At 37.3% G+C, this 24,865-nt stretch overlaps 1 protein-coding gene across 3 annotated transcripts in view; it reads left to right on the top strand.

Moving 5' to 3' along the window:
• The window catches only part of Mct1 (Monocarboxylate transporter 1), a 238,980-nt gene that overhangs the window by 200,803 nt on the left and 13,312 nt on the right, over positions 1 to 24,865 (top strand). The window contains exons 5-8 of one of the 3 annotated variants that reach the window (XM_069832267.1): positions 5,172 to 5,434; positions 6,968 to 7,105; positions 16,318 to 16,582; positions 23,479 to 23,644. In XM_069832267.1, coding sequence (XP_069688368.1) covers positions 5,172 to 5,434; positions 6,968 to 7,105; positions 16,318 to 16,582; positions 23,479 to 23,644 — 832 coding nt within the window. Of the gene's footprint in view, positions 1 to 5,171; positions 5,435 to 6,964; positions 7,106 to 16,317; positions 16,583 to 23,478; positions 23,645 to 24,865 lie in introns of all 3 variants that reach the window. The other 2 variants (XM_069832266.1, XM_069832268.1) reach the window with 2 other exon arrangements.

The raw sequence follows: 24,865 nt of genomic DNA, 5'->3' as shown, positions 1-24,865 counted from the left end.
AATATGTTGAAGATACATTCATTTTCGTTGAATATGTTGAAGATACATTCATTTTGGTTGAATATGTTGAAGATACATTCATTTTCGTTGAATATGTTGAAGATACATTCATTTTCGTTGAATATGTTGAAGATACATTCATTTTGGTTGAATATGTTGAAGATACATTCATTTTGGTTGAATATGTTGAAGATACATTCATTTTGGTTGAATATGTTGAAGATACATTCATTTTCGTTGAATATGTTGAAGATACATTCATTTTGGTTGAATATGTTGAAGATACATTCATTTTGGTTGAATATGTTGAAGATACATTCATTTTGCTTGAATATGTTGAAGATACATTCATTTTGGATGAATATGTTGAAGATACATTCATTTTGGATGAATATGTTGAAGATACATTCATTTTGGATGAATATGTTGAAGATACATTCATTTTGGATGAATATGTTGAAGATACATTCATTTTGGATGAATATGTTGAAGATACATTCATTTTGGATGAATATGTTGAAGATACATTCATTTTGGTTGAATATGTTGAAGATACATTAATTTTGGATGAATCTGTTGAAGATACATTCATTTTGCGTGAATATGTTCAAGATAAATTCATTTTGGGTGAATATGTTCAAGATACATTCATTTTGCGTGAATATGTTCAAGATAAATTCATTTTGGGTGAATATGTTGAAGATACATTCATTTTGCGTGAATATGTTCAAGATACATTCATTTTGGTTAAATATGTTTTTATGTTCATTAACATTTCATTTCTATAATTTTTGATACTTTAAACTTTTTAGTTCAATATATGTTTTCATTAACATTTATTTATTACCTCATTGTTGAAGTTAGAAAGTGTTGTTATAATTATGAACATGGTTACAGGAAAATTTATTTCACCATCTCATTTTTGAAGTTGCAATCCTTTTGGTTCAGTTTGTTTTTATAATTATGAAACAGTTTCATGAACAAATCTGGCTTTCAGATATATAGCTCCTTGTGAAGCAGACTTGAATAATTTCAAAAGAAAGCCACAATTTAAGTCACATAGAGTTGTGTATACTCGAAGTTGGGTTTCTGGCGTCTTGTCAGCCCATTTGAGTTGTGCGGTATAAAGAGAAGAATTGTGACGGTGTCGTGTATAGTTCCTGGGTAGCTCAATTGGTAGAGCATTCGTGCGCTAAGCGATGGGTACCGGGATCAATACCCGACCCCGGAACAAATTTCCCTTGAAATTATTCAAATTTCATGGACATTTATTTCTTTATCTGATTGTTGAAATCTCAGTATTCTGGTTAGTTTTCATGAATATGCATTTCATTAGCTCGTTGAAGTTTGAAGGCTCTTGGTTCATTATCTTCAGAAATAATTGTCTAATTTTCCTATTTTTATAGTTACATTTTAAATGTTTTTTTTTTTTTCATCTACTGTACTCTAAAATTAAATAGGCTGTACTTCTCATTACAAATTCTAAATCCTACATGTTGTTTGTAGATATTTGTCTCGAGTGTGAAGTATCTTACTGAGGTATAATTTCAGTTTAGAACGAAGCTTGCCTACCGCCACCGGGTTCACTTAATACGAGAGTATAATTGCCCTGAAATTGTTATCGTATTTTGTCTTGTAGTGCTCTTAAAAATAATTTCTTCCGTTAATTAGTTCAGTAATTATTGACTTCTGTGATGCAGTTACGATTTTCTAAGAACGGTTCTTAAGAACAATTTCTTGAGTCAATTAGATGAATAAATAACTATTGTGATATCGTTATCATGAGAGCCGTCACTTCAATGTTTGCTTGGTGGGACCGAAGATTTCTTTAGAGAAGGCCTTGTAGAGTATATCGCGTGACGTAATGTCTTCATATTTCCTGTGAAATGAACTATTTTCCACATCGTAAACTGGGGTCATTAGGATCAACTTTACCGTAAAACAAAAGAAGGATAATGCACCATGTCAGATGCGCTAATTATATTTCTGAAGTTAATTATTTTTTCTCCATTTCTTATGTTTTTTTTTTTTACTTGAGGCTACAAATAGCGCTTATAACATGGCTTAATTGATTTTTATGATCTAGTTTACTCCAGTTTACTGTATGTTTCCAGTTTCCACGCACAGATCTAGTTCTAACTTCTTATCCTAATTTATACGACAGGCTACATATTCTACATACACTTAGGGCCTTTAGAGAACCCGGAGGTTCATTGCCGGGTTCCTTAAAAGCCATTTGTAAGTAAGTAACTAAGAAGAATACAATGCGTGCAGTTCTGCGTTGTGTAACTTTCTCCATTCTCCTGTAGCTTCATCCCTCTTAGCCCCAAATATTTTCCTAAGCACCTTATTCTCAAAGACCCTTAACCTATGTTCCTCTCTCAAAGTGAGAGTCCAAGTTTCACAACCATAAAGAACAACCGGTAATATAACTGTTTTATAAATTCTAACTTTCAGACTTTTTGATAGCAGACTGGATGACAAAAGCTTCTCAACCGAATAATAACAGGCATTTCCCATATTTATTCTGTGTTTAATTTCCTCCCGAGTGTCATTTATATTTGTTACTGTTGCTCCCAGATATTTGAACTTCTCCACCTCTTCAAAAGATAAATTTCCAATTTTTATATTTCCATTTCGTACAATATTCTGGTCACGAGACATAATCATATACTTCGTCTTTTCGGGATTTACTTCCAAACCTATCTCTTTACTTGCTTCCAGTAAAATTCCCGTGTTTTCCCTAATCGTTTGTGGATTTTCTCCTAACATATTCACGTCATCCGCATAGACAAGAAGCTGATGTAACCCGTTCAATTCCAAACCCTGTCTGTTATCCTGGATAAATAAACATACACAATGTTATTAATAAAGAAATTTTAGTTTGAATTAACAAAAAACGTATGTTGTTGTTTAGTCAATTGTCCGAAGACGGGTCAGAACCTCACAAGTGATATTAATAAGACACCACTTATGAGGCAACTAAGCCAAGAGATAATGCGGTAGGGTGAACTACTGGGTGTTCAGTTCAAAATTTGTCTTGGCTCGCTGTATGCCGTCATGTGGCTAGCTGATGAGCCTAGAGAATTCAATCTTCCTACACTTCCGCAGCTCAGGTGTATAATCTAAGAGGCAGAGAAGTTGGCTAGCAAGTACGGCGTTCATTCTGAAGAGTACGTGCCGATACGTACGGTAACGCCGGTAGTGGCAGGAATGTGAACTGTTTGGAAATACGTACTGTCGGGATATGGGGAGAAGGTTAAGACGATTACTTACGTATTTGTTGACATTAACTTCGACGGTCAACATTGACACGGAGCATTTGATTTGTGTTGTGGAATGTTACCGTACGCAACCGATGATAACAAATACCCTGCGTACGACTTGCCGGCGCAAAACACAGTTCGAAAGAGGTTATGGCAGCACACAGACCGTACAGACCGCCATCTGTTGCTACGACGTTCAAGTTATACCGTACACGTTCTCAAGTTCAGATAGAAGAACGCCTTAAATAATAGGCAACTTCTCTAACATATAAACTGAAACTCGCTTCAAATCGGTGACCCAACAACAGTGACGTCATGACACACTTTGAAATGAACACCCAGTAGATTACTATAGGTAACAACTACTAATGTAGCAAAGGGTAACGCCATGGTGTCATTAACTAGCTCCTCTTTTATTTCTTAAGCATTTATTTCTTTAATGTTTGAAGTACAGTTATCACAATTATTCTCTTAGTAGCACTACTCAATTATCATATATGTTTTTAATGTTAAACTCTTGGAGCCCCGTCTGGCTGTGATGCTATCACAGTCTACTATATACAGTCGCGAAGCTTGAGGTGTTTTTTTGCAAATCTCGTGATAAAGCGCTCCAAGCGGTTAGCAACTAGAAACAATAGACTGTCCATGGTCGACTTTGGACTGTGTCGTATTTCTATCGAGTGCTAGCTCATTGCGTATTTCACATTGATGCTTGTGAAATGTTCGTTATTGGTTGTAATTAAAATGTTAAATGGCTAAAATATAATAATTTGAATAATAATATGGGACAAGGAGGAGACGTTTGTAGTGCTATAAATTGTAGCAACAGTAAGAGAAAGAGGCCAGAGTTATCCTTTGTCCGATTTCCGAAAGATTCAGAAAGGTTCCTGGGTTTCCACAAGAATGCTGTGCAGAAACAAAACTGTTAATTTTGAAGTTCTTTGTGACTGTTAGAATACATTACATCCTTAAATTTCACAATGAAATGTTTCAGTCTAACCGAAAGGACATTAGATACCGGTTAAAATTCTGTCACTTAGGCTGCTAAATTTCCAGAGAAATAAAGGTTAGGTCTACTTTTTTTTTCAGAGGATATATTTTTAATTGTAGCTATTAATTTTGTTATTATTTTTATGTGTTATTTTACTAAAGACGTAGAAAAATTAACTTTGTTTTAATGAAATTTATTGATCACGTTCTATTTCCAATTCTGGTGGAATTATTATTGCTTAGGCCTACTTTTTTTTTAAAAGGATATGTTTTTAATTATAGCTGTTAATTTTGTTGTTATTTTTAGTTGTTGCTTTACTAGAGACGTAGAAAAAGTCTGTTACAATAAAATTTATTGATCACGTTTTATTTCCAATTCTGGTGTGATTATTATTGCTTAACCTCAACCCACTTTGTTAACTACGTAAGCCTACACTACAAGTGCCGGTACACGTAAGTTACTCCATTAATTCAGATTTCCATTATTATTGTTGTAAAGGGAAATGCAAATTAATATTTATTGTTTCATAGTTAATTATCGCTATAATCTTGAATGAGTGAAGCGATTATAGTAAATTTCAGTTCGTTTTGCACAAACAAAAATAATATTAACCTATTTCTTGCAGGTATCTTCGAGTTTATGGTGTAATTTAATATACTTCATTAAAATAATAAATTAACTTTATGCATTTCATATTTCAATAATGGAAGGAACGTGCTAATTTTTCCAAAAGAACGCGACAACGAAAGTGTAACATATTTTGTCGTCTGCTAGGAGAGAGATCTGCGAGGATGAGGCGATAGTAGCGATCCTAGTGGTGGGCAACTACCCATGTTTGCATTTTTACTACATATTGAGCTTCGCGACTGTATGTAGTAGACTGTGGTGCTATCCTCTGTCTGTTCTGTGCGCAGCCCGTGGAGCGGGACAGCCTGGTGCTGCACCGGCCCCGCAGCATCGGCCACCTCACCGTGGCCTGCCCCAAGCCGTCGCACAAGCCGCACGGGACCGGCTCCGACGTGGCGCGCCTGGCGCTTAGTCAGCCCGTGCTGCTCACCGCCGCCGAGTCCCGCTTCAAGCCCACGTTCGGCAGCCAGAGCCTGCGCAAGTCCAGCGGCATCATGTACCGGCGGGACATCTTCTACCGCGGCAGCGTGCACAACATTCCCTACCACAGGTGAGAGCGCTGTAGTGACGGAGGGTGAGACCATCCGCATCTCACATCGACCGAAATATAGAGAAAATTGAACTTACAATTTCTAAATACAATGAAACTTTTTTTGTACGTAGAGAACTGTGACACAATGCTTTGTGCAAAGTTTGAGGCATCAGAACTTCATAGTGTTTAAATTAAAAATATTTAAATTTATCGTATTTTCATAAAATTAGCAACTTTAAACTGTTGTGGCTCCGAAACCCTTTCACCCAATGATCAAAATCAAGATTTATTTTGATGCTGAGAAATTAAAGTTTATATTGACATGTAAACAGATTTTCTTATTTTTTTATAGAAATGGGGAAATTTAGGATTTTTTCCTCATTAAGACGCCTTTGCCTAGGAAAAAAATATTTTAAAAATATATGGTTAGATTCCGCATTGAAAGTACAAATAAACACATATTTTTACTGATGATATGTTGATAAGAAAGTATTGAAAATATCAAATAAAGAAAATAAATAGTACGCGCGTGAACTAACCAGCTGACTGTGAGGCGGGAGCTAGCCGAGACAAGCAAGACCAGGAGACAAACACGTGATGTGTCGTCTAGCAGCGCATAGCTGTGCTAGCTTTATCACAGGTTTTCATAAACATAGGAGTAAAATGACGCCCAATGCTCGCTTATCTTCATCTCTCGGCCAGTGCGTGCGGTACTGCACCGTTCAATTCTAGGCGTGTGAAAATAATCTATTTAATACCCTCGAAACTTATTGCCGGGACACTAAGCAAACAATGCCGAATCCCTCTTAATAATGCAAGGATTTTTCTCAATATTTTTTTACATTTTTACAAATTCGCAAAAAGCCTAAAAGTAAGTAAAATCAGATTATCTGTCTCTCTGTGTACAATAAAAATAAGGATTACTTCTTATCATAACCTACCAAATGTCAGCTTCAAAATGAGCTCCCGTTCAATGTTCTGCAGTAAATGGTTCCAGAGTTCTGAGCGCTGAAAGAGGCTTGTTTTTTTATAAAATACACTAAATTTGTCGCTCAACAATACGAAAGGTTCGATCCGGTGCTGTGGATTGAATTCGGCGTAGCTCAGTGGTCAGAGCGCTTGGTACGTAGAACCAAGGACCCGGGTTCGATCCCCGGCGCCGGAGCGAATTTTTCTTCTAAAATATTAGTGTCAATATTACAGATAAATTCTGTAGGACAAATTAAAATATCTGTAATGTACTGTGTTCCTTAGATAATTTTGATGTGTGTATATTGATAATTTAAGTGGAATGCAACTGTTTTAATAAAACGCCTTCATTTACATTTTGAGATTGAAGAGTATTCAAAAAAACCCCGTTGAAACTATTCAGCGTCACGTGACTGACGACATAGCGATGCGTTGTGCTGAATGTGATCAACAACTGTGATAAATGCAATGAAGTGAAGTTGAATGGTGCTAAATGTGTCTTCAAGGGCTGCTCGACATTGGAGCAATATTAATCACTTTGTGTTGCCCAGTTACACTTATTCTTTACTTTTCTCTGAGGAGGAAGAGGAGGAGGAGTTGCACTTGGCCCGGACGCAAAGCGCTGGGTTTGAGTCCCGGAAGCATCACATTCTTTAAGCAGAAGCTTCCAGTGGTGTCCCATCCCTCGAAAAGGGGTGAATGCCACCTGGTCAGGCCGGGGTAAGACAGAGCAGGACGTCACCTAGCATGTTGCCCCCCCCTCCCCGCTTTTTTTTTTTTTGGAGTGTTGGTAATGCAGCACGTTACTTTACCGGTTTGTCGTCCTGGTAGTCCCCTGCTTGTAACTACCCCCGACTGGTTTTAATAGCTAGCGAGTGGCCTTTCTCTCCCCCTAAAAAGACAGAACGGCACAGTTATATCATTTGCAGATAGTGCCGTGATTACTTTCCATGGCGTAAGTTGGGAACATGCTTCTAGTTACGCAAATTAAGATATAAGTATTGTTAAAAACTAGATCTACTCCCTTAACTGTCCGAAACCGATGTGAATTTATAAACATAACTGATATTTAGCATCTTCATTCAGATTTCAGTGTCAAAATTAAGATACAAGACACTTATTGTTCATGCCCTACAAATCGTAATTGTCCATGTTTGAAAGGAACTTCACAAGTAAAATATTTAAGTAGGCCTATTACCATTGATCAATAGACAGACTAACAATAATACTTACTTACTTACTGGCTTTTAAGGAACCCGGAGGTTCATTGCCGCCCTCACATAAGCCCGCCATTGGTCCCTATCCTGAGCAAGATTAATCCAGTCTCTACCATCATATCCAACTTCCTTCATATCCATTTTATTATTATCTTCCCATCTACGTCTCGGCCTCCCCAAAGGTCTTTTTCCCTCCGGCCTCCCAACTAACACTCTATATGCATTTCTGGATTCGCCCATACGTGCTACATGCCCTGCCCATCTCAAACGTCTGGATTTAATGTTCCTAATTATGTCAGGTGAAGAATACAATGCGTGCAGCTCTGTGTTGTGTAACTTTCTCCATTCTCCTGTAACTTCATCCCTCTTAGCTCCAAATATTTTCCTAAGCACCTTATTCTCAAACATCCTTAACCTGTGTTCCTCAAATAATAATAATGATAATAATAATAATAATAATAATATAATAATAATAATAATAATAATAATAATAGTTTTATTTTCCCTGGCAGAGTTAAGGCTATCAGGCCTTCTCTTCCACTCAACCAGGATCAAACCACATACAGAAAAATACATACCGGTATATAAATATTAACTTAAAAAATAATAAACATAATAAAGTAAAAAAGAGAGATTGATTACATATACACAATCAGTATTAACTTTAAAATAATAATAATAATAGTAATAATAATAATAATAATAATAATAATAATAACAATAAATCTGTAGCCGAAATTTTTCTGGTAATTTTCGATTTTCCAAAAATAATTGGTCCTAACATATATAATTAACCACCCTGAAACCGAAAATCGCATTTTTGAAATTTTTGTTTGTATGTCTGTCTGTATGTTTGTTACCTTTTCACGCGATAATGGCTGAACCGATTTATATGAAAATTGGAATGTAAATTAAGTTCGTTGTAACTTAGATTTTAGGCTATATGGCATTGAAAATACGTTATTTGAAAGGGGGGTTATAAGGGGGCCTGAATTAAATAAATCGAAATATCTCGCTTATTATTGATTTTCATAAAAAATGTTACATAACAAAAGTCTCTTTGCAAATGATTTCCGATAACTTTTATTCTTTACAAAATTTTGATAGGACTGATATTTAATGAGATAAATGAGTTTCAAAATTAAAATAACGCCATCTAAGACGGTGCAATGAATTAAGAACAAATGACTTCGTCTATAAGGGGCCTTGGACAACAACAATCGAAAACGGGGGCCTTGGACATCAACAATCGAAAGCTATTAAACATAACCCACAGAGAATGTTTCTGTGTTTGTATGAAGTAATATCAGAAGCTAAATTAACCTATTTGTATAATTAATTATTATTTCACCATTGGAAAGTGTAGTTTCTCTGGATGGACATAATGCTATAATGTTATTACAGTAACGTCTGAGTAAATGGAGGACAGGTAGATTAAAATAGCTTCTTATGCACAGAAAATTTGATAGGCTATTCTGTACATTCGTTTTCTGTATTTCTTAAAATAATATTTATGTACACTCATTTTAATCTCAGAGAATTAACGAACAACGAGAGTGTATTGATTTAGTATGCAGTAATAGTACGTTAGCTTAGCAATCCATTATTTTATAATTCAAATTTTAACTATGTTCAATTGAATCGTGTTAAAATACATAAAATATATATGCAATAAATGCAATGCAAAAAAAATTGGGTAATGAGCGAAGCAGATTATCTTGCGCTGTTGTAAAAGTTGTTCCCTGGATCAAATGTCCTATTTTAATTATGTAATTACGTTATATTTATTTCTAACAGGTACAGCGGAGCGCACGGGTACGGCTAGTGATAATAATAAATAAATAAATAAATATATATATATATATATATATATATATATATATATAATTAAAAAGAGACTGAATACATAATCACAAACAGGAAAATACATTCTAGTATACAAGTATTAACTTAAAAAAAAAAGAATTAATACATATGAATATAATCTCACAACTAAAGGAATAGTACAATAATTAGTATGATCAGCACAGCACGGGTTACATTGAGACAATGACAATTACTTCGATTTTAGTGTTAGTGAAAAAGTAAAGTAGTGACTGTGTAAAATAATAATATTAGTAATAATAATAATAATAATAATAATAATAATAATAATAATATAAAAATTATACCTAAAAAAATTAATTCTGTGCATTTAAAATATTTCTAAACAACCTAATTTTAAACAACTGAGGACTAAGACTACCCCTGATTTCCAGCGGCAGCGAATTCCATGAGCGGGCCATGGCTATTGAGAAAGAACTTGAGTACAGAGATGTCTGATCACGTGGTATTGATAGCAACAGATTGTACTGTGAACGTGTATTACGATTATGATGGGATAAACTTATGTAACAGGCCTCCTAAAACTAGTGTTTAAAAATTTATCGTTCTACGAAATTATTTACAAATTCATATTTAGCAGTAGGGCCTAATTAGATGTGACATATATATTTGTTAGAGAGGGTTTGCTAATTCTTTCCTTAGAAAATGAATAATTAAAATTTGTTTCTCAAAACCTATTGATTACTCAACATATTTGATTTTTTTTCCCTAATTTGTATTGTTAATATTGAACAAATTTACAATTTCATTTAACTCTGTTGCACTTTTCTTTTCATAAAAATCGTTGTAACGGTAGAGGAACATTTCGTAATACTAGGCGAAACATGTTACCTCTTTTACTTGAACCAAAATACAGTACAAAATATGGGCAAATTCGTTCTTCATGTTATGGACCAAGATTATACAGTCAGTTCATTAATCGAGAATTAAGTAACCTTTATAATAAAATTTTTAATAAGAAAATTAAATATTCCATTTCTTTAAATTGAAACTGTGAATCATTCAACTTTTTCTTACGACATGCATGCTTCCATCCCGTACAGCTTGGAGTGTGGAGTCTGCTTTACAACCTCAGAAAATCTAACTATCGTAGTTGGAGCATATCAAACATCCCATAAACAGCTTTTTGTATTATACTGGGTGTTCAGTTCAAAGTGTGTCATGGCTCGCTGTATGCCGTCATGTGGCTAGCCGATGAGCCTAGAAAATTCAATTTTCCTACACTTCCGCAGAGGCGTATTACCTGTGTGCCAGAGAAGTTGCCTAGCAAGTACGGCGTTCATTCTGAAGATTACTTACCGATACGTACGGTAACGCCGGTAGTGGCAGGAATGTGAACTGTTTGGAAACACATACTGAGGTGAGTTTTTTTCTTACGTCGGGATATGGGGAGAGGGTTAAGACGATTACTTACGTATTTATTGACACGACGGCCAACATGGACACGGAGTATTTGATTTGTATTGTGGAATGTTGCCGTACGCAACCGATGATAACAAATACCCTGCGTACGACTTGCCCGCGCAAAACACAGTTCGAAAGAGGTTATGGCAGCACACAGACTTTACAGACCGCCATCTGTTGCTACGACGTTCAAGTTATACCGTACACGTTCTCAAGTTCAGATTGAACGCCTTGATTAATAGGCAACTTCTCTGACATAAAAGCTGAAACTCGCTTCAAATCGCTGACTCAAAACAGTGACATCGTGACACACTTTGAAATGAACACCCAGTATTAACGTTACTGGCTCATAGACCATTCCATAAGGTTTGGGTTCGCAATTCCAGAGAGCATTCTTCCAAGTGCCATCTGTCGACTTAAAGTCGCGATTGATCGTCCCTTGATTCTGACCATTAAGTTAATCCAGTGATCCAGTAATAAATTTGTTTTTGTGAAGAATGAAAGTTGATGGCAAATTACTTGCAAGAGTTTAGCCTACTAAAATTATTTCCGTTGCTTTAATATGTGACGGGTGGACTAAATTTTGCAGATCTACGTACTGGAAGAGCAGGAAGGTGATTTCAAAGCTAGTGCGGATGTACAGTGCATTTATGGTGCTGGGGCTCTCTTGTCATACAGATCAATATGTCCACACCTGTGGAATAACGGTTAGCGCGTCTAGCCGCGAAACCAGGTGGCCCGGGTTCGATTCCCGGTCGGGGCAAGTTACCTGGTTGAGGTTTTTTCCGGGGTTTTCCCTCAACCCAATATGAGCAAATGCTGGATAACTTTCGGTGCTGGACCCCGGACTCATTTCACCGGCATTATCACCTTCATCTCATTCAGACGCTAAATAACCTAAGATGTTGATAAAGCGTCGTAAAATAACCTACTAAAATAGATCAATATATGGAGCTGACCACAGAGGGTTGGTTGTGAGTCAAGAAGATGCGAGATATACTGTGGAACGGAGAGTTTTTGTAATTTTAAATTGTAAAAAAATGCTAACCTTTCCAAAGACGATGTTGAAAGTGTTCCATTTGGTGTGGGGCAAACGTTGTAACGGCTAAACATGTTATAGCTCTTCTTCCGAAAAGTTGGCTATTTCCTTTGGTAGTTGTTTTGGGACGTCTTCGATTAGATTTATTTTCTTGTCCAATACTGATCCCATAGTTTTGAATTTGTTTACTATTTTATTAATGTCTGTTTTATAATAGTTGGATCAACCCCAAGAAATCGTTCCTCAAATTCTCTCCGACACTGGACAGGTGATTCGTGTTTTAAATAGTTACAACAAATGAAAATTCCTTGTTCGATGGTAAATCTTGTAACTACGGCTGGGATTTTTATGCCCTAAAAAGGCCAAACTATGCAGTATAAATGAAGGGTTCAGAACCATAGTGGGCCAAGCGCCATTCACTAAAACCGTAGAAAACAAGGGTTAAAATGAAGTTATTACCATAATTCAATGGAAACATATAGCAAGTAAAATGAAGTATACACATTAAAACTAAATTATATGTCAAGCTTCATTAAACTATGGTATTCACTTACCTTTAACTCTTGCTTTCTCCGTTTTTAATAAATGGCGCTTGGCCCACTATGGCTCTGAACCCTTCAAATATGCCCTTAAGACATAAAAATTTCAGAAATATTTTCTATAATACAAAAAAATATGTCATAACAAATTTAAATATTTTTATGCTCGACCATGCCGAAATGTAGTAATTATACACCTGGTAGCAGCCCTTTAATGGACCTCATTAAAGGACACCTATTCATTAAAGTTCAGGTGTTCCACCAATCGGAAAATACCAATGTAGCAATATGAAAGCGCAAGTATCGATTATTCTCGGATATGCAATCGAAAGGAAACTAATTCTGTTACTATAATAATTAGCGTTAATTGTAAATAATATTCAAATAAATTCAATTTGTCATCTCGTTTTTCAATATCTAATTCAATTTCAAGGTTATACCAAGATTAATGTTTATTTTACTCTCTAGATTATATCAAGGTCAATGTCGACATTTGTTTCTCGGAAAAAAATCAATACTTTCGCGTCTGCGCACATCTCACAATTTACGAGGTATTGCACAAGGTCAGTTCCGCTCCTCAGTCAGATAAGAATAACTGAATATTTATGAATAATTTCAAGTTAGAAATATGGTCGAGCATAAAAAGTCGTATGAAACTTGCCTATAATGGTAATTAAGACGCTCGTATGAAAATTATGAAACTCGCTTGCGCTCGTTTCATAAACATGCTCGCATTTTAATTACTATCATTATAGGCTCGTTGCATAATGTACTATTATATGTTTACTTTGGAGGTATGAATTATACCTAGAATAACACTCAGAAGAGGAAAAAGTAAAATTTAAGGAATTTCAAGCATATAAATTGTATTCTAAACAAAAAAATGCTAACTTATTTTCATAAACTTTCATTGTGTCTATATTTTGGGACCTGAATTGCAATTTACAACGAATATCTTGTGTAGATTTTCAAAAAGAAAATTATTATGTATTGTCACCTAAGGAGGATTTGTGCATAGAAAATGTTTTTCTACTTCTGCTGATAGAGTGGAAGCAAATTTAAAATGAACAATATCACTTGACTTTAATTCTCTCGCTGTCTCCGACACACACCCTCCTCTTTCTAAAATTTGGTAACAAAGTGGTTTCCCCTACTTCCACATCCGGTTGCTTCAAGCAAGATGCCTAGCCACCCCTTCCAGTGCTTGAGTGAAAACAGTAAACAATTATTTGTCGTGACTCGTGACTATTTAGGGTGAAGTCCATTATGCACATTCCACTGAATAGGGGAGGAAGAAATATTGAAATTTTACCAGACAAAAATGAAAGAACATACTTCTAAAAGCCGACCTGGTTGGCGAGTTGGTATAGCGCTGGCCTTCTATGCCCAAGGTTGCGGGTTCGATCCCGGGCCAGGTCGATGGCATTTAAGTGTGCTTAAATGCGACAGGCTGATGTCAGTAGATTTACTGGCATGTAAAAACTCCTGCGGGACAAAATTCCGGCATATCCGGCGACGCTGAAATAACCTCTGCAGTTGCGAGGGTCGTTAAATAAAACATAACATTTAACATTTTACTTCTAAAAAATTCAAAGAAGGACGGAAACCAATATTGGATATATATAGAAGTGTATAAAAATCTTCAAAATATGCTGAATATGAGTGATAGGTCATTGAAATATGCTCTTTCAAAATTGTCAAATATGCACAAATATACTTTGACAAAGTAGCTTAATTTAATTAGTTTTTCATAAAATTGATTTCTATATACTTTAGTAATTGACCTTATAAAAAAAGCTGAATCATGAAAATCCTAGCCTTAATTATAACCTAACAGAGAACTGAACCTGCACAGCATTGACTCGTGTGCCATTCCATCTTACTCGACCTATGATTACGTAATTGCCGCCTTCGTTTTCCATACAGTAACGAGCCCAAGCAAAATAAATGCACTGTACAGTAGAACCTCTATTATCCGTGGTAATGAAAGGGGTGGACTCGACGGTTAATCGAAAAAATCGGATAATCCGTACCATAAAATATTTTCGTAAATTAAGTGAATAAGGGCTGAAGTTTCGTCATTTTTCCGTGGTCCTATGTTTAACACGCTAGGTAGTGGATCAGAAGTTCACTATTTAAGTTCGGTTGTCAACGACGTGCTTTTAAGGGGCAAGGAAACTCCTTGTAATGGCTGTCAGCGGAAAGACAGGAATAGTAGGCCTAGAGGTCTCATGTTGTAGATTTACATACTCTACAGAGTGTTTCAAAACTACGGGGCATAATTTCAGGTATGTATTTCCCACATGTAGACAATCAAAATAGTTCATTACAACATGTGTCCGGAAATGCTTTATTTCCGAGTTATGGCCTTCACAACATTGAAATTCACCGGAACGTTTTTCACCGGAACCCACGTGCAACTGTTCCATCTCATCACCAGGTGCGGTTCTCCCTCAACATGTGGGCCGGTATCATTGGTGACCGATTAGTTGGACCCCATGCACTTGTAAACAGACTTACGGGGCAGGCGTACACAAACTTCCTGGAAAACACCATACCTCATGTTTTAGAAGACACTCCACTGATCAATCGTCAACACATTCACTTCTTGCATGATGGCGCTCCTGCACACTTCAGTCGTACGGCTCGCCGGTACTTGGATCGAAGGTTCCCTGATCGATGGATAGGTAGAGGTGGACCAATTGCTTGGCCTCCACGCTCACCTGATCTGAACCCTCTCGATTTCTAGTTGTGGGGTCATTTAAAATCATTGGTTTATTCGTCTCCGGTGCCTGATTTGGAATCCCTTCGGAATCGAATTGTGGCATGTTCTGAGGACATACGCAATACTCCTGGAGTTTGGGATCGTGTTCGCAGGTCAATGAGACATCGATGTGAGGTCTGTATTCAAGCAGGAGGTGGACATTTTGAACATCTTCTGTAATGACAACGACCTGCGGAAAGAAAAACGTTTCGGTGAATTTCAATGTTGTGAAGGCCATAACTCGGAAATGAAGCATTTCCGGACACATGTTGTAGTGAACTATTTTGATTGTCTACATGTGGGAAATACATACCTGAAATTATGCCCCATATTTTTGAAACATTCTGTATACACTTTATCCTTGATTTTTATTAAATCGCGCACAGTTGTAACATCAGCCTCCTAGTCTGATGCGAGATGAGCCACAGTTTCTCTTTCCCCAAATCACTCGATTATTTGCATTGTTTCGATACTCATAAAAAAACGTTACCTTTTCACACTCATGGAATACATTTTATATAGAAGTTGCCGTAGCAACTCAACAGTAGACCAAACTGGATAGTAAGTGTTAAGACTTGCAAATAAAACTCTCTAGAAAAAATACGTAATAATATAACTTACAGTAGTACATCATACGTTTCTGTCGCAAAAAAAAAAAGAGTGAGAGAAAGATAGTCGGATAATCCGTCAATCGGTTAATAGGGTGTCGGATAATCGGGGTTCTACTGTACTTGCAAAGCATTAGGTGGCAGCACAAGTGTGTTAGCAATATCACAGCCACTCGTTACGAGACTGCACCTCAGGGCAGCAGTGTTCATTGTTCTGCTAATATCCCATGCTTTCATTCCCTTTGGCCACAACAGAGTTCCTCTCTCCTCCCGTATATTTTCCTAAGATGGTGAAGAATGTTGTTCTCCTAAGAGTCCAACACTGTTGTGAAGCCACACTTGTGCTGTGACATCCATATTGAAAGCAGGAGTAGGGAAAAACTAGCCCGCATTGTCGTGTTGTTGTGTGCATGGACAGCCCTTGTTTGAGCTATAACAGTTGCTCTGTTTGGTAGTACACCATCTGACTTGCTGCAGGTCGAACCCGGGGCTGCTGCACGGGGAGGAGTCGAAGGAGCTGATTGAGATGAATGGCGTCAAGCCCAGGCAGGAGCAGTCCGAGGAAGAGGAGGAGAGCGGGAGCACGACGATGTGCGGCTGCGTGCCGTGCTCCAAGGAGACCAAGGACACGCTGACGGAGATGCTGGACTTCAGCCTGCTGCAGGACCCGGTCTTCATCCTCTTCACCGTGTCCAACTTCTGCACCAGCGTGGGCTTCAACATACCCTACGTCTACCTCGTGGTCAGTACAGCTTCCACTCACTCGCTCACTGATTGACACTCATTCACTGACTGATTCACTCGCTCACTCACTGACTCATTCACTCAGTGACTGATTGAATGACTCACTCACTGACTGACTTACTGTTTCACTGACTCACTCATTGACACTCATTCACTGACTGATTCACTCGTTCACTCACTGACTGACTGAATGACTCACCCACAACTCACTGTTTCACTCACTGACTGACTCACTGACTCATTCACTCACTCAATGACACACTGACACTCATTCACTGACTGATTCACTCGTTCACTCACTGACTCATTCACTTACTGACTGACTGAATGACTCACTCACAACTCACTGTTTCACTCACTCACTCTCACTCACTCACTCATTGACACACTGACACTCACTCACTGACTGATTCACTCGTTCACTCACTGACTCATTCACTCACTGACTGAATGACTCACTCACTCACAACTCACTGTTTCACTCAGACTGACTCACTGATTCACTCACAGACTGACTCACTGATTCACTCACTCACTGACTCTCATTCACTCACTCACTCATTGATTCACTCACTCACTGACTCATTCACTCACTCACTCACTGACTCTAATTCAATTACTGACTGTTTGACTGAATGACTCACTCAGTCACTCACTGACTGACTAAATGGCTCACTTACTCATTCATTGACATATTCAGTGATCCATTCACTGACTGACTCATTCACTCACTAATTCACTTACTGATTGATTCATTGACTGAACTGACTCACTCACTGATTCAGTACTCAATAACTAGGGTTGCCAACTATTTTTCAAGAAAATATGGGATATTATGTAAGTGACAAAATGTTATGCACGAAAACAAGTAATGACGCTAGATTTATTAAAAAAAAACCTTATTCTGACAAAGTCAAACCTCATTGTATTTTGTTACAGATGTAGCTTAATGAAGAAGTTGTACATCATATTTTATAAATTGTAAAAATTCTCTGCAGTAATATTTGAAGTTGACTGCAGTTTGTGTTTCTGCTTTTATAGATTTGTACTACTTCTATTTCGAATATCTGTCCATTTATTGTTCACGAGAGAAAATATTCGCTCTGTATGCGCATTACTACCGGGTATGCCTGGAACAAAACCTGCTAATTTGGTTAAATTTAGAACATTGACATTATTTCGTCACCTGAATGCGTGAACTAGATAACTCAATTTTTCCTATTTTGAGATATTGCCCATTTGCCTATTTATTGCACTAAGGAATATGTCTCGTTTTCTTTTACCTATTTGCTACATTGGAAAATAGATGTCCCTGGTATCGTTCGATGAGTTCCCTAGTTCTTGCATTACATTCTGTGCGATTTTTGCTATGCTGTAACAGAGATAACTAAAAAACGCAAATTTCGAGTTAAAAGTGGTAAACACTGACATCCATTTCTGGTTAGCATTACCTTCTATAGGAACTGCATCCCTAGAACAACAACAACCAAGGATAATAGATATCTTCAGAAACCATTCCTTCTGCATTCTTTACATTGTGTTTCAAATTAATGTAATAGAGCTGTAAAATTAAAAGTTTGAAACAAAGCTCTTTGCGTGGCATAAGAATAATGGAGAAAACCGTTCTAAGAGCAATCAAATACGGGAGCGGGGAGATAGTTAAAAAAATAGGGCCAAATGCGGGAGATTGTTAAAAAAAATAGGGCCAAATACGGGAGATTGTTAAAAAAAATAGGGCCAAATACGGGAGATTGTTAAAAAAATAGGGCCAAATACGGGAGATTGTTAAAAAAATAGGGCCAAATACGGGAGATTGTTAAAAAAAATAGGGCCAAATACGGGAGATTGTTAAAAAAATAGGGCCAAATACGGGAGATTGTTAAAAAATAGGGCCAAATACGGGAGATTGTTAAAAAAATAGGGCAAAATACGGGAGATTGTTAAAAAAATAGGGCCAAATACGGGAGATTGTTAAAAAAATAGGGCCAAATACGGGAGATTGTTAAAAAAATAGGGCCAAATACGGGAGATTGTTAAAAAATAGGGCCAAATACGGGAGATTGTTAAAAAATAGGGCCAAATACGGGAGATTGTTAAAAAAATAGGGCCAAATACGGGAGATTGTTAAAAAAAATAGGGCCAAATACGGGAGATTGTTAAAAAAATAGGGCCAAATACGGGAGATTGTTAAAAAAATAGGGCCAAATACGGGAGATTGTTAAAAAAAATAGGGCCAAATACGGGAGATTGTTAAAAAATAGGGCCAAATACGGGAGATTGTTAAAAAATAGGGTCAAATACGGGAGATTGTTAAAAAATAGGGCCAAATACGGGAGATTGTTAAAAAAATAGGGCCAAATACGGGAGATTGTTAAAAAAATAGGGCCAAATACGGGAGATTGTTAAAAAAAATAGGGCCAAATACGGGAGAGTTGGCAACCCTATCACTGACTCACTCTCATTCACTCACTTATTGACTGACTGAATGACTCACACACTGACTTAGTCCCTGACTCACTGATTCACTCACTGACTCAGTCGTTCATTAGTTCATTATTAACTTGAGTCTTACATTTTTCTTCTCTGTGCCCTGCTTCATTTCTCCCTTCTCTCAGTTTCATACTTTACAGGTCCCTGTAGTTCAGACTCAAGTTGGCGGTATGAGTAAAGATCGCTACACCGCATAGTGTGTAATAACGCAAATCTGCTGGACAAGATTCATAACTTCTCTACATTTCAACGGATTGTCATGAAACTTCGTACAGACCTTATAGATAGCACATATTCTTTGTGTACAAACTCTGACTACGATTGTGCAAGAGGAACTACCCCTTTATACGAGATGGTTTTAGACAGAAATAATAACTTCTCTCCTATCTAACAGATTTTTATGAAAAATTGTACGGAAGTTATAGGTAGGATATAGCTTTTGTGTACAAACTATATTTATAGTCCCAAAAGAGGAAGTGCCCCTGTACAGGAGGTGCATTTACACAAGATTAACTTCTCTCCTATGTAACAGATTTTATTAAACTTTGTACAGGAGTTACATGTAGCATATATTTTTTGTGTACAAATTCTGATTATATCTGTATGCTACCTGTAGGCCTAGTAGTTGCACAAAGTTGCGTAAAAATATATTATATAGGACAGAAGTTGTTAATTTTTTCTAAAGGCAACTCTATAAAGAGGCAATTTCTCTTATAAAACATGATCAGACTTTGTAGAGAAAAAAACATATTCCACCTGAAACTTCTATATAAAGTTTTATAAAAATCTGTTAGATAGGACAGTATTTATTAATTTTGTCTAAATGACTCCCTAAAAGGAGTAGTTTCACTTATGGAACCGTAAATATATTTTGAAAGAGTAATGGAACGGAGAAAAATTCTCTCCGGCGCCGGGATTTGAACCCGGGTTTTCAGCTCTACGTGCTGATGCTTTATCCACTAAGCCACACCGGATACAACTCCGACGCCGGTCAGAATCGTCTCAGATTAAGCTCCAACTGTTGGGTTCCCTCTAGTGGCCGCCCTCTGCACTACGTCATAGATGTCTATGAACGCAGGACCGAAGTCCACACATGTGCTGAGGTGCACTCGATATGAGTGACTAGTTGGCCGGGATCCGACGGAATAAGCGCCGTCTTAAATTACGAAGTGATTTACGCATATGATGTATATATGATTTCAATGTACCGAAGTACATATGATATTTCCATGCAGATATTCTGCGTCATCATACGATGAAAGAGTAATGGAACGGAGAAAAATTCTCTCCGGCGCCGGGATTTGAACCCGGGTTTTCAGCTCTACGTGCTGATGCTTTATCCACTAAGCCACACCGGATACAACTCCGACGCCGGTCAGAATCGTCTCAGATTAAGCTCCAACTGTTGGGTTCCCTCTAGTGGCCGCCCTCTGCACTACGTCATAGATGTCTATGAACGCAGGACCGAAGTCCACACATGTGCTGAGGTGCACTCGATATGAGTGACTAGTTGGCCGGGATCCGACGGAATAAGCGCCGTCTTAAATTACGAAGTGATTTACGCATATGATGTATATATGATTTCAATGTACCGAAGTACATATGATATTTCCATGCAGATATTCTGCGTCATCATACGATGAAAGTGTAATGGAACGGAGAAAAATTCTCTCCGGCGCCGGGATTTGAACCCGGGTTTTCAGCTCTACGTGCTGATGCTTTATCCACTAAGCCACACCGGATACAACTCCGACGCCGGTCAGAATCGTCTCAGATTAAGCTCCAACTCTTGGGTTCCCTCTAGTGGCCGCCCTCTGCACTACGTCATAGATGTCTATGAACGCAGGACCGAAGTCCACACATGTGCTGAGGTGCACTCGATATGAGTGACTAGTTGGCCGGGATCCGACGGAATAAGCGCCGTCTTAAATTACGAAGTGATTTACGCATATCATATATATATGATTTCAATGTACCGAAGTACATATGATATTTCCATGCAGATATTCTGCGTCATCATACGATGAAAGTGTAATGGAAAGGAGAAAAATTCTCTCCGGCGCCGGGATTTGAACCCGGGTTTTCAGCTCTACGTGCTGATGCTTTATCCACTAAGCCACACCGGACACAACTCCGACGCCGGTCAGAATAGTCTCAGATTAAGCTCCAACTCTTGGGTTCCCTCTAGTGGCCGCCCTCTGCACTACGTCATAAAGTGGATAAAGCATCAGTACGTAGAGCTGAAAACCCGGGTTCAAATCCCGGCGCCGGAGAGAATTTTTTCTCCGTTCCATTACTCTTTCATCGTATGATGACGCAGAATATCTGCATGGAAATATCATATGTATGTATAATATATACATGTAAATATATTTTGTACACAAAAAATATATGCTACCTGTAACTTTCGTACGATGTATCATAAAAATCTTTTAGATAGAGAAGTTACTAATTCTGTCTAAATGCACACATTATAAAGGGGTAGTTTTTCTTGCGCAAACCGTAATCAGAGTTTGTACACAAATCATATGTGTCGCCTGTAAGTCATGTACAAAGTTTCATCACAATGCGTTAGATTGCAGAGAAGTTATTAATTTTGTCCAGCTAATGATTTGCGTTCTGATTCACTTTGAGTTTGTTAAGGTAGATAAAAATGTGTCCAATGTATTTTTAAACTGATATTCCATATCATTTGAATGATTTTGTAGGCCTAAAACACTCTCACAGTGATTAAAAACTTCCTTAGTCGATGATTCTTTTCTTCTGTTAAGCCAAACATGGAACAGTTACCGTACGCCCCACCACTGAAAAAACATTAATTACTGATAAATTGCGCAAGAACGCGCAAACTTTAAAACTAGGATTCAACACTCTAAAAAAGAATTGTTGTAACCGGACGTGACCGGCTGTACTAAAATTCACATTATATTTGGAGAACTTTAAAAACATGTTTTTCAATTGTAATATTTAAACCCTACTGTAAGGAGGAAAATACTTTATAAACTCGTAATTGAAGTTACATTAAGAACGTAATTATTTGAACAAATTCCATGTTTCAGAACACAATAAATCATTAGCAATTGGCTCTTTTTCACCCACATAGTAAGCCTCTCTCTCTACGACTGAACCGGAGCTAGAAGTGTTAGGAAGAACTCAAAGTTTATACCCTTCTAAATATAGTTTGCCGCTGATAGTAATCTTTCAGTTGTTACCCTTAACAACGCGCTAATCCCTTATTCATCTGTCGTAAAAAATCTTGGCTTCTTTTTTGATAATAATCTAAGTTGGAATTTTCAAGTTAAAGAAACGATAAAAAAAATCTGTTCCTCCTTTCACTCTTTGAGTCGCTTCAGAAACTTCTTGCCCCAGCAACTAAAACTTACCCTAGTGCAAATCCTAGTATTGCCGCACTTCGATTATTGTGACGTTTTGTTAAGTGATCTAAGTTCTGAACTGTCAGTCAAGTTACAGCGAGCTCAGAATATGTGCGTCAGATACGTGTGCAACATCCGACGATATGATCACATATCGCCGTCCTTCGCAAGTCTCTCGTGGCTCTGACTTAAAGAACGCAGAACTTTACACTCTTTGTCTTTACTCTTTCGAATTCTGCACACCTCAACACCAAATTACCTTTCGTCTCGTTTCTCTTATCTATACTCTAACCACGACGTAAATACCAGATCACTTATCTGTGGCACGCTAAATATACCTCTTCATAGAACATCTTGTTATTCCTCATCTTTTACAGTATCCACCTCGAGTCAATGGAATTCCTTGTCACAAAGGATTAGGGGTGCAAGACAACAAACACCTTTAAGAACAGCTTAAAAGATAACCTTATTAGCATTTCACTCCAATCATACTGACTTTAACTATCACTGACTACATTGTTACTCCTTCCTTTAGACATGCATCCTGATAGTACTGTATTTTCAAAATTGTCTCATAATAATCTCTTTCTATTATCTAATATTATTTGAAATATATTAACATTCTATGTATTTTAGCTTAATTCTGCTACACAGTTTATTTCAGTGTTTAATTAATAGTTCATAGTATTTTGTTGTTTAATTCGTAAATAAATCTTGTATACATGTAACTCTCATCTAAATCAAATTGTTGAATTCTTTGTAAGTTCATGCATATGTATATACACTTTTTGCTGGTTGAGTGGAAGAGAAGGCCTTACGGCCTTAACTCTGCCAGCTAAAATAAATCATTATTATTATTATTAAAAGCTATTACAACATTCTTCAAATGCTAAAGAACACGAATTCATATTCACCTATGCATAACAAAACAAGTCGAAATTTGATTTTTGTGCACCTAAATCGGGAAAATTGCAGACTGTGCAGCGACTGGAAGCAGTTGACTCTTCTCTTGTTATTCCCTACTACGCAGGCGCAAGCAGAGGAGCGGGACATCCCCACGGACAAGGCCAGCCTGCTGCTGGCGGTGATCGGCATCGCCAACCTGGTGGGCAGGATCATCCTGGGCTACGTGTCGGACAAGCCCTGGATCAACCGGCTGCTCGTCTACAACGTGTGCCTCACCATCTGCGGCGTGGGTACGTGCACATACAAACGCTGTGCATAATTTCTCACAAAATGCGAAAATATTGAACGAGATCCCTCCAACTGTAGGCTGCAGCCAGTTCTGTCTGCAGACCAGCTCTGTGTTTCTCTCTCAAATGCGTTGCTGAGCCGTAAACCTTTTTTCAGAAGCCTCTCGCAAATCAGAGACCTTGCAGAACAACATTTTTCCGTGGAAAAAATATTTGTTCCATATTGTGAAACCAATTGAACACTTAAACTTCCTTCCGCTTGGGGCATCTTACTGCTCTAAAGTTTAATAGTACAGTACAGGACCGCACAACAATGGCGGTCTACCTGCAGATAGGAATTTCCCCGGAGGTGTAGGCGAGTCCACTACGAACATTCCTCGAAAAATAGGGGTGGGATCTATTACCAAATACCTTACTATAATAATACCGGACAGCTGTATACTAGTAGCATTGGCGTGAGTGCGAAATATCGCGGACCTGACATCTAGCGGAGAGGGATGGAATTACGTCCACATATACAAATATTAACATAGCAGGATTCGGACTATTGTTTAAAACGTGAGTTACTAAAGTGGAATTATATATGAAAGACTTAAGAAATGTTGAATAGTATTTAATGTAAAATTATTATCTTATATCAAAGCTGCATATTATGAGAAATATTGCATACTTCATATTGCTTTCCGTAATTAATTGTTACATATTTTTTCTTTGGTTTACCGAGACAAAATCAATCTGATATTAGGAATGAATTTACAGTAATGTTTTATATACGCATTGCTGACAACTGCAAAGATAAAATTGATAGTAATCTGATGCTTGTAATAATTAGTAAAGGCATGTGGACAACAATAAAACTTAATTTGATAAAAGTTTAAAATCCAGTACATTTTAACTTCTATTTATTTATTAGGTCTAAATAAAAAAACTAATTTGTATTTTTCTATCAACACAAAGACGAAGGAATTAGGCCTACTAAAGAAATGTTGTTGACTCACGTTTTATGAACCCTCGGAAATCGGAAGTACGATTTGGAGCAATTTCTAATGCTGCAATTGTCACAATTATAAACAGCATACATACACCCTGACATTTTAACACAGCACTAATTCATAAAACTATTAACTAGCCCAGCAACAATATACATTGCAGTTGATTACAGCTTGTTTTGCGAGTGCCATTGCCGTCCAGAAAACTACTAAAAATACTTAATGACCTTATTGT

Source organism: Periplaneta americana, chromosome 8 (assembly GCF_040183065.1).
Source record: "Periplaneta americana isolate PAMFEO1 chromosome 8, P.americana_PAMFEO1_priV1, whole genome shotgun sequence".
NCBI lineage: Eukaryota > Metazoa > Arthropoda > Insecta > Blattodea > Blattidae > Periplaneta > Periplaneta americana.
This window is presented reverse-complemented; position numbering and strand designations above follow the sequence as displayed.